Below are 15,000 nucleotides of genomic sequence, written 5' to 3' on the forward strand. Positions count from 1 at the left end.
ACATCCCCACACCACAACACCCCCCACACCACAACACCCCCCCACACCACAACACCCCCACACCCCCACACCCCCACACCCCCACATCACAACACCCCCTGTGCCCCACAACACCCCCACACCCCCACCACAACACCCCTGCACACCACAACACCCCCACACCCCCACCACAACACCCCCGCACACCACAACACCCCCACACCCCCACCACAACACCCCTGCACACCACAACACACCCCCACATCACAACATCCCCACACCCCCACATCACAACACCCCCACACAACACCCCCACACCACAACACCCCCACACCACCCCCCCACCACAACACCCCACACCCCCCACACCCCCGCACACCACAACACCCCACACCACAACATCTCCACCCCCACACCACAACACACACCACCCCCACACCCCTTACACCACAACACTACACCCCCAGTCCCCACACCCACAGCCCCCCACACCCACAACACCCCCCACCACAACACCCCCACCCCACACCACCCCAACACCACAACACCCAGGCAAGATGTATCTCCCAGTGAGCCCAGAGGGACGGCTCGGGGCATAAAGATGACATCCCCGTCCCTGGTACTTCCTCTTATTAATATTGGTGGGTCGGGATATAACCAGGAATCCTTGTGTGTACGTGTGTGTGTGTGTGTTGGACCTCCTTTTGTGGGCCTTCCACACACACACACACACACACACGACCTTTGGGAGGGATCTGAACCGTGAAGACAAACAATAAGTAATAACCGATAATGGAAAAGACACAGACACAGACATAAATATAGATTAAGACAAAGGCAAGAATAGAGAGAGCTGACCAGACAGACAAACAGACAGATTGAAAAAAGACAGGTAAACAGACAGACAGACACACACACGGGACAAGGTTGGAGTACTTACAACAACAAGATTGTGACGTCATGGAGCCAACCAGGGGAGGATGTGGGAGGAGGAGCAGGAGGAGGAGGAGGTCGAAGAGTCAGGGGCGAGGGGAGAATAGAGAAGAGAGAGAAATGGGGAGAGAAAGAGATATATTGAGATCGGGGAGAACAGGTAGTGGAGAGGGGAGATAAAACGTGGAGTGGGAGGGAAGTGGGGAGATAAAATGTAGAGTGGGGGGGGGAGAAAGAGAGTGATGTAGGGTGGTATTTTAATGAACGGGGAGAAGAGAGGGGGAAGCAAGTGGGAGGAGGGAGTGAGACGTAAAGAAGGTGAAGGAATAAATTAAATGATTGAAGGTAGGAATGAGGTGAGAGAGAGAGAGAGAGAGAGAGAGAGAGAGACTTGTACAGTATACATAGTGATAGATGTAATGCATAGATAGATAAATAGAGCCTTAGGGATGCATCATATATCAACAATAGACTAATTGCATTTAATAGATGGTTAGTTGAGTATCCATACACTGGGATGTGTATTAATGTATTTGTGTATATTTCACCATATAGGACCCCCCCCCCACATACCTATATATATATACTGTATATCAATATCTTCCATAAAATCATTTTTTTTAGGTACAACTAATATAAATTATGTATAAACAATAGGATATATATTGGTATATTTCTGGTATTGTACATAATATTTTTTTTTAAAAGAATCTTATATAATTTTTGTCTTATAATCTATTTTTTTAAGAGTATAATCATAATGTGGTGCTATAATTACTATAATCCCGTTTCCCCCCTTTTGTCTTGACACCAAATGTTCCACCACCTCCTCTTGGTTCAATGTTAACAACCATCATTTGTGCCGCCGTAGCTAAGTCCTCCACAACAGTCGCCAAGATCAAGGGTAAACCCATCACCACCGTAGTCTGTCCCCCAACCCCCCCTCAACCCCACCACCTCACTTAACCTCTACAACCACCATAAACCTACAACCATCACTACCACCACCCACCACTAACCGCCCTTGCATCAAACACCACCTATCACCACCACCACCACCCATGTTTTGATCGATTCATTTCGTTTGTTATTATATACCTATTACCACTTATTTATTCCCAAAATGCCAAAAAAAAAAAAATAATATACATATATATAATTCTCGTTTTGTATATTTTTAAGTGCTAGTTTTATCAATTATGTATATGTATGAATTAGCTGCCAGATATACATACAGTTGCACGGGTCTGATTATATACATGTGTAGCGCATTCATATCTTCTGTTAAGGCTTCTAGTAAAACTGTTCTTGTCTAGTAAATAATTTTTCCTACAACAGTTTTCTAGTTATAAAGTTGATTGTATTTATCTTAAGTATATAACAGTTGAATTAAACTATACTATAAAGCATAATTTTTAAACTTAATTTAAAATGTTTCAAAATATTTTTCAATAGAGAAATTTAGATATGGTAATTTTGCCAAGCCATAGTATACCAGTCTGTTATCTTACCCAACATACACAGTTATACTCCAGCCTATAGCAGACATGAACGCAACCACTGATATACCCAACTAATATTAACCTGTAATTCTGTTTTGATTATTCACTGGCTGGATAATCTCGTAGGATAATTAGTAGTTAGTTATTAAGTAGTGAAAAAATGAACTGAGGAAGGTGGATTTGTTGGTCTGTGGGGCTCTGATCTTATACACACACAGGTAGACGAGGTATTAAACACGGGTGATTGAAACGTCGTTGTGCGTCTGGTCTATTTTTACTAGATATTGGTAATAGTCACAGAACATAATGGATATATAATAATGCAGGTGTAACAAGGAATAATTATATAGTAAAAATTATCACAGGTGCACAGAGAGTTTTCGATCACTATACACGCTGTTTTCGTGGCGTCAACTGAGCGTGAAAGAAGCTCCCCAGACCATCAAATGCTCTGTATCAAGAACTGACCCTCGTTCATAGTGACTGATATATCTTGCTTTATTTTTTCTAGTAGTATTTAGATAGTTCTGGGCTCTTGATGAAGAATGTCCGGGAGTTCTGAAGTGTTACTGAGAATCATTGGGTTCTTATAACTCAAAGGTCTTCCTCGTACAGTACTTGGAAATTAAATTGTTTTATAGAAGTACTGAAGACACGAAATATGCTTTGATAATTAAATCGTATTAATACTTGTAGGATCTTATGACTTTAAGAAAATTAAGATAAATTTGAAGGTTTTAGCATTTGAAAGATTATAGAGGTGATGTTATACTGTATTGCTACGCCTCAGCAGCTAAAGTCTTGAAGTGCCAAGCCGAGCGTACTGTAGTTAAAAAATCAAGATCTATAAATGGTTTTGTGACCAAACTATATTGAAAAATATATTATAAGTTAGTGATTAGTTAACGATCTATTTGCAAGATTAATTTATACTCATTTTCAAAGTTATTAAATTTCAATCTCAAAGTATATACACTGCAAGGATCCGTTGGTTCTGAGTACTTCAGGCTTCAAGACCTCCCGGCCACCTCTTCTGCAGGAACAACTCGCGCCCACTGTTTGCTTATAATTTATTCTTTTGTAGCTAAAAATAATTTCGACAACCATGAATAATAATTACTCTAAGAACTGAGATATAATTATGGCACAAGTTAATTATATGGGAATTATCTGCGATCTCATCACCCTTAGAAGTTTCAATAATACTTTTTTCATAAGATTTAAAAAAAATATGTATAATTTCTAAGTAATTATAATGTGACTAATTAAAACGAACGAATTAAATAATGCAAGTTTCAGTATTTTCTATAATATTTACTTCTTTAAATAGTTCAAAATGATAATAATAAAATGCACTGTGGATACTTAATACATATAAATATAGTGTTTATACATGGTTGTTGATCTCTCTAACTTGCTTTTAGTTTTCATCCATACCAAAAACAAAATTAAACTCAGTATAATGCTTAAAATTTGTCCTTTTTGATGAAATCCATTGCATAATAATTTATATTTTGATTAAATAATTTTTATGATATATATATAGTGTATATATAAATAGTTGCCGAATGTTCTTTTTTTTACATATATGACCACTAGATATACAGCATTGTTTGTTTACGTTCTGTGCTGCGTAATGTAGTGTCTCTTTTGGATTGGACTGATAGCCACCATGATTTATATATACTTTCATTCAATAATTTTGTTGTGATATTATATATATAAATAATTGCCGTTTATTATATTTTTTACATATGTAACCCTTTTAGATATACAGCATTGTTTGTTTATGTTCTGTGCTGCGTAGTGAAACCCCCCGGGGGAAGGAGGGGTAAGGTTAACAACAACTAACAGCCCTGTTCACGCCGGCCGTTACTCTTGGCTTGTTCTCTACCCTCTTGACCAACTGTTTATAGCTGTTGCTTCGTCAACCGTCCAGTCATCGTTGTTGTGGGCTCTCTCTCTCTCTCTCTGTCTACTCATTTTCACAGTCTAATTTCCCTCCTCCTCTCAACCTTATCCTCCAGTTCTCTCTCCTCCTCACTTCTCATCTCAGCATATCTCTTTCATTTCCCTCGTTCTCTCACCGTTGTTCTCCATTATCTCTCCTTCTCTTGTATTGTAACTGCTTCATCTGTGCCTGTGCACTGTACTGTATAAGCAACGCCCATTTTTTCTGGTGCTGGGCGGTGACAGTTCTGAACCTTCATCTAAGAGAGACGTTATGTGCGGACGGTGACTTCAAGTGGCGGACTAATTTCAATCTGTTTCCTGTAAAGTCTTAAGATTTTATTTTTTTAGTTTTTTCATTTATTTTCTGGTGTTTTCTTTTATTTTATCACAGTGGAGAATACTAATGGATTTTCTCTATTTGCATATTTTTTAATTCTTTTTAAAGAATTGAAAGAAATTTGAGGTTAAATTTATTTCCAGTAAAGTGTCAGGAATTTGTTAAAAGCCTAATTTATCTTCATTAGAAACAAGTGTCTGTTACTCCCTTTGACGATAAGTTTAGTATTTTGTATTTATATGAATGCTTTAAAAGAAACAGTACTGTTTTTCCAAGTCATAAATAACTAATAGCTAAACAAAAGCAACGTTTCAGCATTATTAATATTATGAAATTAGTCTCGGCACTGGGTCACTTTAGGCTAGTTTACCCCGCCCAGCCAGCAGAGCGCCTGAAGGGGGAAACAAGCCTAAAAATAATAATTAACTGCTCGCATATTTCGTCTCTTGTGCTGACATTATGCGGACTGTATTCATTTCTTCTTCATATGCGCCACACAATTCACCTTCCTGGATTGCTTCTTATTCACTGTTTTATTTTAATGGCTGCATTTATATATTAATTATTTTTTTTGGTCGTTATTTATTTATATTGTGTTATTCTTATTATTCATTATTATTATCACTCCACATTAGTGTGTACTCTCCGAGCCTTTACACGTTGTAAGTCTTGTTTCTCCTGGTCTCCTCTCCTCCTCCTCCACTCCTCGACCCTCTGTAACTCACACACCCTGCTGGTTTGATTTCTCTACTTTTATTCTTACACTATAATATACAGCTGCGAGTGTCCCCCCTTCGTGTGAACAAAGTACAGTACTGTATTGACTCAGGCATGGTGTTAGTCTTTTTTGTCTTCTTTATTTCAGACTTTTTCTTCTATCGTATAATATATTTAAGGATAACTAAGTGTGTGTGTGTTCGTGTGTTTGTTCTCACAGTTCAGATTATTGTTATACTCTGGGTAACTTATTTTTTTGTAAAGTAAGATGCTTTTTTTAGATCATTGTTAAGGTCATGTTGTTGTAGTTGTGAATAACATTATTAAAAAAATGTTTACCACGCCTAAAACTACTTTTTTGTCTAGTGTCATGTTGAAGCATCAGTTAATTTTTTTATATTTCAAGTCAACCTATTGCTCTACTCACCCCTAATAGGCCAGAAGGTATAATAAATAAATAAAAAAAATATTAATAAAATCTACATAAACAAGTAGGTGTAGGCCTGACTAGGTTGGTCATCCAACCACCCTCTCACGAATCGTAATGACCCAGCTGCCTCTACCGCCAGGCCTACCAACCCCACTGAGAAGTCCCCGGGCCTCACCTAGAACCTCCCCACAAGCATCCCCAGCCGCCTCCCCTAAGCAATCCCCAGTCACCTCCCCCAGGACGCAGCAGAAGCAGATCGGGACGCAGGGGTGCGCCCACAGGTGTGTCCACGGCTACCTGTGTGGGCGGGTGTCGCTGCTACACGTGTCGGTGGTGTGTGTCTTGCTGGGCATCACGCTGCTGGTGGTGGGCCTCGTGCAGCTGGCACCCGGAGCTGGTAAGATACCTTATTTATCTACTTCCTTCCTCGACACAATAATTCTCGGTAAGATAAAATATTCTCGTTAAGCTACGATAATTCTCGTTAAGCTACAATAATTCTCGTTAAGCTACGATAATTATCGTTAAGCTACGATAATTCTCGTTAAGCTACGATAATTCTCGGTAAGCTACGATAATTCTCGGTAAGCTACGATAATTCTCGTTAAGCTACGATAATTATCGGTAAGCTACGATAATTCTCGATAAGCTACGATAATTCTCATTAAGCTACGATAATTCTCGTTAAGCTACGATAATTCTCGTTAAGCTACGATAATTCTCGTTAAGCTACGATAATTCTCGTTAAGCTACGATAATTCTCGGTAAGCTACGATAATTCTCGTTAAGCTACGATAATTCTCGGTAAGAATTTGGTCATCTTATTTTTTATGATAGTTTCTTCTCTTTGATATATGATAATTATCCTTCATGTTAAGATGGGATATTTTGTTATGATAATCATTATAATCTTGTTATGGTCCGCTGTTCTTGTTAAGGAACAATAAACTAATTTTCTCCGCTTTGGAAATGTTTTTTTAAAGCTTTTTTGGTGCATTTACAAAGGCATTTACGCTCACGAGAATGGTGCTTGCATGTTGCGGGTGAGGCAAGTATACATTCATGTAGGTGTAGCTGTGGGTGTAGGTGTGGGACTGTGGGTGTAGGTGTTGGTCTGTGGGTGTAGGTGTGGGTGGATGTAGGTGTGTAGCTGGGTGTAGGTGTTGGTCTGTGGGTGTAGGTGTTGGTCTGTGGGTGTAGGTGTGGGACTGTGGGTGTAGGTGTGGGTCTGTGGGTGTAGGTGTGGGACTGTGGGTGTAGGTGTGTAGCTGTGGGTGTAGGTGTTGGTCTGTGGGTGTAGGTGTTGGTCTGTGGGTGTAGGTGTGGAACTGTGGGTGAGGTGTTGGTCTGTGGGTGTAGGTGGGTCTGTGGGGGGTGGAGGTTGTGGGTGGTGGCTGGAGGTGGGTCTGTGTAGGTGACTGTGGGAGGTGTGGGCTGGGTGTGGTGGGACTGTGTGTAGGTGTTGTCTGTGGGTGGTGGGAACTGGGTGTAGGTGTTGGTCTGTGGGTGTAGGTGTTGGTCTGTGGTGTGGTGTGTAGCTGTGGTGTAGGTGTTGGTCTGTGGGTGTAGGTGTGGGTCTGTGGGTGTAGGTGTGGGTCTGTGGGTGTAGGTGTGGGACTGTGGGTGTAGGTGCGGCTTTAAGTGTAGGTACGGGTGTAGGTGTCCGCACAGTGTAGCCAAAAACCCAATCACCTGCGAGTAACTGTATAGAATGGGTGTAGGTGGCGCTGTGATTGGTCCATTTTTTTACGTCATCTGGTATGTAAGCAATGATTGGCTAACTCGATGACGTAAGAGACAGGTAATAAATAACACCTCATCACTACAACAATCCCACACTATCACCTAACTTTAAATTGATCAATAAATAAATAAATCCGTGGTGTTTCAACCCCAGTTACACCCTGTTACTGAGTATAGTGAGTCTGTCAACCAATCAACTCTTAGATGACGTGTTACATTGGACCAATCAGAGAGAGGCTTATATCATACTGTTAGCCACACGTACTCGAAGACTGTTATTTTTTCACCATGTATAATAGTTAATTTTTTCTCATTAATTCAGGTATAATTATATATTAAAATTATTCCTAAGATATTAACCCCAGACTTGTGATGCATAAGAGAATTTAAAAGCACAATTACACTAAGTTTATGTGTATGGGGGGGGGGGGGGTTATGGAGCCTTAAAATCACCCCTACACGCTGGGTCAGACAAGCGTTAATAACCAATCATTTTCTAAAAGTAAATCTCTAATTAGTTTTATTTTTCTCCACTCAGGTGTTATTGAAGAGAATGATATTATAGTTAAAGGTTAAACAGCCCACACAGGTATTAAAAGTTTGTATTTATAGAAGTTCTCCGTAAGGCAGCAGATTCTTACAGTAATTGGTGTTAAATGTTAAAACCACGATCGAGAAGCCAAATTATTGTCCATGATAATATAAACCTTCTCTCAGTTCTCTCGTCTCTCATTTCTTCACCGTGTGGGTATTAAGTATATATATTAATGTTATAATCCTCCTCATCCAGTGTCGTAACTCGCCTCTAGCGCACCGCCAGTACCTGTGTCGTCTCCACCACACAACACAATTATAAATTATTACTATCAGTAGAGCCTCAAGTATTGTGTTGATGGAGATTTGGTTAAAAATATTTCTCTGATGCCTGAACACTCGCGGTACACACGTTGTATATAGACGAGATATATAATGGATAATCTCTCATACGTTAGCATTGGTGTAGAGGAAGAACACTTATCTAACAGTGTTTAGACAGAGTTCAAATCCTTGACGGGAATAAATCATATAATATATAAATACCAGGTAATTATGTATATTCATGAGAACGTATATTTTTTCAGAGGCTTTTCACTAACTCTCAAAGAATAGTCCTCAAAATAATGTGTTTTTAGGGCCTTGTGCAGTACGATATGTTTTCCAATATATAACGTTACCCATGAGCTGTCAACCAGAGGGTCTATGGGGACGACACCTTGTTTTATATGAAGCTCTGTGTGTTCCTGTCCATTTAGAACTATAATTTAAGTGTTGATGGACCCTATGACTCACCCCCTTTAATGTATTATACAAGATCAGTAATTCTCTGTCTTCACTGTGTTACCACTACTCACCTGGCCAGGCTCTTAATTATTGTTTGCGAGAGTGCCAGGTGTATCGCAGCCTGTGTACCTGATGATTTATTTTTGTTTATTAGTAAATATGAACTAACTAGACCTAACCTAACTTAAGCTAGCCAAACCTAACCTCACCTAAGCTATCCTAAACAAACCTAATACCCATCCTAACCAAATCAACCTAATTGAACCTAATCTAACCTAACTTAATCTATCCTAACCAAAGCTAGCTTAACATGACGAACCAGACCAAACCAAACTTAACTTAATCTACCCTAACTAAACCTAATCTATCCTAACCTATCCTATCTTAACCTAACTCCTAACCTAACCTTCCTGAATTAGGTTAGGTTAGGTTAGGTTTATATTCAATACCATGTGGTTAGGTTAGGTTAGGTTTATATTCAATACCATGTGGTTATTTTCATCATATTGGCCCAGTGAGTGTTTGGTTGATTCAGTACACAGGCTGGAGGACACACACACACACACACACACACACACACACACACACACACACACACACACACACACACATACATACATACACACATACATCTCTCTGGCAAAAGTAAACAGAAAACTTGGAGCTGAATGTGTAGACACTATTTAATATTTGATGTCAATCTCCGCAGCCAATTTAACTTGACGTTTGTATCTCTGTCACCCGTCTCTGTCTGTCTGTCTCATTTTCGCGCCATAAAAGAACTTCATTTAAAGACAGTGAGGCGCGCAGTGATTCGTCAGGCGCTGCTGACTGCTCTTGCTGGTGTTGTTTTCCTTTTATGGTGTGGGCGTGAGGGAGAGGATTGACTGCCTGCTGGGGTAATGGTGTTTGTGTGTCCCTCCATATTGTCTCCTTCACCGCTTAAACTTATTATCTCATTACTGAACCTATTGAGATGGTTTTGTGCCTGTCTATTTGTCTGTCTATCTTTTTGTTGTAAATATTGCCTTATTATTCCATATGTAACGATCATGGCTGTACAGTATATACACTTCATTCTGACCTTTGAGACGGTCGTTTATTTGTCTGACTATCTATATATTTATATATGTCTTTCTCTCTCACCTGCCCGTCTGGCTGTAGCAAAAATTATTCCATGACTATACCGTCTTACAGCAGCAAGCAAACAACTCACTTCTTTTAACGACCTTTGAGACGGTCGTGTTTGTTTGTTTGTCTGTCTGTTGTCTCACCTAATGTTTCATCTTTTATTTCTCTAGCAAATGTTCTTCATGATTATTCCATCTACAGCGACCGTGACTGACCTGGGGTTCCCTGCAGGCTCGGAGGTCAACAAGTACGCCATCATCGCCGCTGGCACGGGGTTCTTGGGTCTCGGGTTCCTCCTACTCATCATCCTGTGTGCCTGCCAGAAAAACACACACAGGCGGCGACGTCCCCCTCCACATCTTGTTCAGGTAGGTCCTCTTCCTCTCTCCTTCATCACTCTTCCTCCCTCCTCTTCTCTCCTTCATCCCTCTTCCTCCCTCCTCCTCTCTCCATCCCTCTTCCTCCCTCCTCTTCTCTCCTTCATCCCTCTTTCCCCCTTCTCCTCCTATATCTTACACAAGTAGGTCCTCCTTCCTTACTCACACAGGTAGGTCCTCACTCTCTCATACCTCCACAACCCTTCCTCTCCTCATTACCCCTTCACATTATCTCTCATCCCTTCATTTATTCCCTTTACTCCTCTGCCCTCCCTCCATCACCACCTTCCCTCCAACACTACCCTCCACCTCTCCTCCCCCAGATAAACAGAACTCTCAAAATCACCATCAATTATAACTCTTTTGAATGGTCGCTTATCTTTGCTTTATGTAATTAAAAAAAGAGTGAATCTGTACTAAGAATATCTCGAACAGTTTGTACAGTAGTTGTATATTCGTAAAGTCGTGCACTGTGCGTGTGTTGTACGCATTGCTGGAATCTACGCTCCCGTGTATATTTTGTTTTAGAGTATTTTCCAAAACTTCCTTTGGTCAGTAACTTAAACCAAAATAGAATAAGGTTGATCAATTTGGTTAGGTTAAGTTAGGTGAATAATATTAAACCTATATGGTTCTGAAATCGCGCAGGTGCATGTGAGCGATATTATTGATGTTTTATAATGGCGCAGGATTCCAACAACGCGTAGAATTGAACCATAATCCTCCCATGCTATTCTTCCCCTCCTCCTCCTCCTCCTCCTCCTCCTCCTCGTCCCCTCCCTCCCTACAGTCCCCTACTCGTGCCTCTTAACGTAATTTGTTTTTATCTGTTTTCAGTTCACAGGAAGAATTTAACATCCAGGTTATTTATGAGAGCTTCCGGGACCACCTGGAGATTAAATACCCCAGCTTATTTCACCTTAAGTTTAACCGCAGTAACCTAACCTAACCTAACCTTAACCTACCCTACCCTTATCTAATCTAACCTAACCTTAACCTACCCTACCCTTATCTAATCTAACCTAACCTTAACCTACCCTACCCTTATCTAATCTAACCTAACCTTAACCTACCCTACCCTTATCTAATAATCTAAGCTAACCTAACCTTAACCTACCCTACCCTTATCTAATCTAAGCTAACCTAACCTTAACCTACCCTACCCTTATCTAATCTAACCTAACCTAAACCTTGGCCTAACCTCACCTAAGCCTCCAGGTAGCGTTAAGGTGTTTAATCATCAGGTGAAATAAACTTGGCTGAGGGTAATAAATTATCTTCAGGTGACCCAAACGCTGGTAGGTCCTCATACCGTCACTCAGGTGTGGTTTGTCCTTGTCATCTGCCCCTCACCTGCCGCTCACCTCACCTCACCCTCCCAACCCCTTACCTCACCTCACCCTCCCTCCCTCACTTCTGCCTGTCATTCTTTCACTCCCTTTCTCTCAGCTCGGCATGATACCCTTCCTTTTCCCTCCACCTCTTCCTCACAGCCTCTCACTACTTCTCACTGTTTCTCACTACCACTCACTTTCTACCTGAAGATCTCTCGCTCTCCCTCACCCCCCACTCATAACTAACCACCCTCCCTCCCTCCTTCCCTACACCGCAGTAACCCCTATAGAACACAAACATTACGATATTGTGTAGCATTCATACGTGACCGAAATATTTAAAAAACAAAAACAAACTCCTACAATTAATTATTTTCAACTTAGTCGTAAATATTTTTTATGGAGGATGAATTAAATATTGTCTTAAGATTTACCAAACTATAGTACCGTCAAGTTATAAACGACACCAATATAATATTCCCATTGTTTATGTTATGAGTCCTGATGCACTTGAAAATTGATGGCTTGATGGTCAATTTTATTAATGTTTATACGTTAGATAGATTAATATTATTCAACTTTAAGAATATAATAAGTTGAATTTATTTACTTTCATCTATGTTCTATAATACACCCAAGTTATTTTTGGTTACGTTCGTGATTAATTCGAAATTATTTAACTACATCCCTCATAACCCCAGATTATTCATGGATACGTTCAAAGTTTACTAAAAATTCCTTATATACAGATCTTATAAACCTACTAAAAATTATTGAAATACGACCCTCGCAAACGCAAATTATTTAAGTTTCCGCTTCATATATTCCTCATTTTCTGAGTCACCCTAAACGCCCGCCATCACACCAACGCTTAAACTTCCTCTGATTGGCTCCACACTTTTACTTCATTCTTACGTCAACATCAAGTAATTGGTAGGTAATTGATTAACTCCCCAGTATGGGTTAAGACTAGTTACACTCTTTATTGATGTTGTTAATTGTGTTTGTATAAGATCTCGAGTCCATGGAAATAATTAGAATTTGTACGCCAGGAATCAGTCAATTGTGTGTTTATAAATTTCATCTAATAATTATATCAACAAGATCAACAAGTAATTTCGTTATATTTAATTATAATATATTTAACTTTTTATTATCAAAGTTTATGAAATGTTGACAATAATTAATTGTTTGAAATATAATACGAATGATTTGCAGTGATGGAAGGTAATTGAGTATTTTTTTTGTAATAATCATGTAAATGTGTGATATGATGTAATTTTATAGTATACTGTAATTTTATATATTATTTATTGAAATTATCTAAGGTGGAAAGTTACAGAATAAATCATAAAGTATTATTATTATTTATTACATGACTGAACGAAAAAAATTCCTCAACTAACAATTTATTTCATCAATAGTATAATAAGAATAGATAAATAAATTCAATATTTTAAATGTATTAATAAATTGGATAACGAAATAATATACACATAAAATAATATATAATAAGAAAGTTTAATTTGTGTACAGTAAAATATAATTCCTATAGTAATCTCTATATTAGTTATATACTTCATAGACAAGTTTCAAGACTAACCGTAATTCCTTTTCCTTGTCACCTAAATAAAGATAGATAACTTATAATTTTAATACTCGATGCTTACTATAATCTAACTCTAACTGCGCAATTAAAGACCTTACTTAATATTGCGCAGTTATACATTATGCATTATACGTCAAATTATACACCTTTTAACTCTTTACAGAATAAGTAATGAAAACGACGAATATTTTTTTATAGCAGACTGATATATTTTTTGTCAGATTTGTTCAATGTCTTTTTTTTTTACCATAGTTGTGAACATAAGGACATTAGTACTTCCTTGTGGCTTAGTGTTACAAGGGCGGCCGTGTTATCAGTACGTGTGTGTGTGTGTGTGTGTGTGATAGATAGATAGATAGATAGAATGAAAAGGGGAGAGAGAGTTGTTTGGACAGATAAAGACGTAGATAAATAAAGAAAAAAAGATAGAGAGAAAGAGAGAGGAGGGGGGGGGGGTGTTATCTCAAGCAAGTCGATCTTTTCACTGCCGGTACAAGTTTTATGGATGTTGTACCTCTGTCGCCCCGTCTCTGATTGGTCAACTAATCCCAGCTTTGTGATTGGTTGTGTGGATTAATGGCCTACTGATCCCAGCTTTGTGATTGGTTGTGTGGAGTAATGGCCTACTAATCCCAACTTTGTGATTGGTTGTGTGGAGTAATGGCCTACTAATCCCAACTTTGTGATTGGTTGTGTGGATAAATGGCCAACTAATCCCAGCTTTGTGATTGGTTGTGTGGATTAATGGCCTACTAATCCCAGCTTTGTGATTGGTTGATTGGACTAACTAACCCTGATATGGCCTCATTATCACTCTACTAGATACGAGAACATGAAGGCCATTATAAGTTCTTTGTCCTTGAGTGTGACTTTTGAGTCCCTCCTGTTGAACACTCAGCACTGTTCTATCTCTGGGTGTTCTTGAACACCCAGAGAGAGAACACTTATCAAAATTCTTCACTTGACAACATATCTCTCATGTGTTCATTAATATTCACCTCTTTTTCAGTTGTATGTTCACCCTGTAGAACATTCCAAAATGAACAGTTCTCTTGGTGCTTACGTTGTGGAACTCCCATAATGGACCCCCCAGACCTAATAGCCCTGAACATTAATGGTTAAGCTTAGTCTGGCTTGGGTTCTTTGTTAAGCCCCAACACAAATGATCTGGCTTGGGTTGCACTAATGATCTGGCTTGAGTTACACTAATGATCTGGCTTGAGTTGCACTAATGATCTGGCTTGAGTTACACTAATGATCTGGCTTGGGTTGCATTAATGATCTGGCTTGGGTTATGCTAATGATCTGGCTTGGGTTGCACTAATGATCTGGCTTGAGTTACTCTAATGATCTGGCTTGAGTTCCTCTTAGTACGTGCATTCGGGAGTCTGTATATGTGTAACCCTATTCACGTCGATCTGGCCGGAAGGAACCTTGGGTCTATGTTATAGTTAATTGGATGTGTCAGAGCTAACCCGAGACCTCACACCTTCACTTTCCCAGCGTGATTACAGTAGCAAAAGCTGTACATTGCTAAGAAGATGCGTTCTTAAACACGACGTAGGCGAAGATTATTTCTGCCATGTTGCTTTTGATATTGGCAGTAATGTTTGTGTTTTAAGTCAGAATCATCCA

At 39.4% G+C, this 15,000-nt stretch overlaps 1 protein-coding gene across 6 annotated transcripts in view; it reads left to right on the forward strand.

The window, feature by feature from the left end:
- The window catches only part of LOC121868421, an 82,014-nt gene that overhangs the window by 23,865 nt on the left and 43,149 nt on the right, over positions 1–15,000 (forward strand). For 4 of the 6 annotated variants that reach the window (XR_006089397.1, XR_006089398.1, XM_042369043.1 and 1 more), the window contains exons 3-6: positions 1,784–1,816; positions 4,222–4,245; positions 5,991–6,248; positions 10,247–10,413. Coding sequence is in view for 4 of the 6 variants with exons in the window: in XM_042369043.1 (XP_042224977.1) it covers positions 1,784–1,816; positions 4,222–4,245; positions 5,991–6,248; positions 10,247–10,413 (482 nt within the window). In the remaining 2 variants the exon portion in view is untranslated. The remainder of the gene's footprint in view (positions 1–1,783; positions 1,817–4,221; positions 4,246–5,990; positions 6,249–10,246; positions 10,414–15,000) is intronic. The other 2 variants (XM_042369044.1, XM_042369045.1) reach the window with 2 other exon arrangements.

Source organism: Homarus americanus, unplaced genomic scaffold (genome assembly GCF_018991925.1).
Source record: "Homarus americanus isolate GMGI-L3 unplaced genomic scaffold, GMGI_Hamer_2.0 scaffold19318, whole genome shotgun sequence".
Lineage (NCBI taxonomy): Eukaryota > Metazoa > Arthropoda > Malacostraca > Decapoda > Nephropidae > Homarus > Homarus americanus.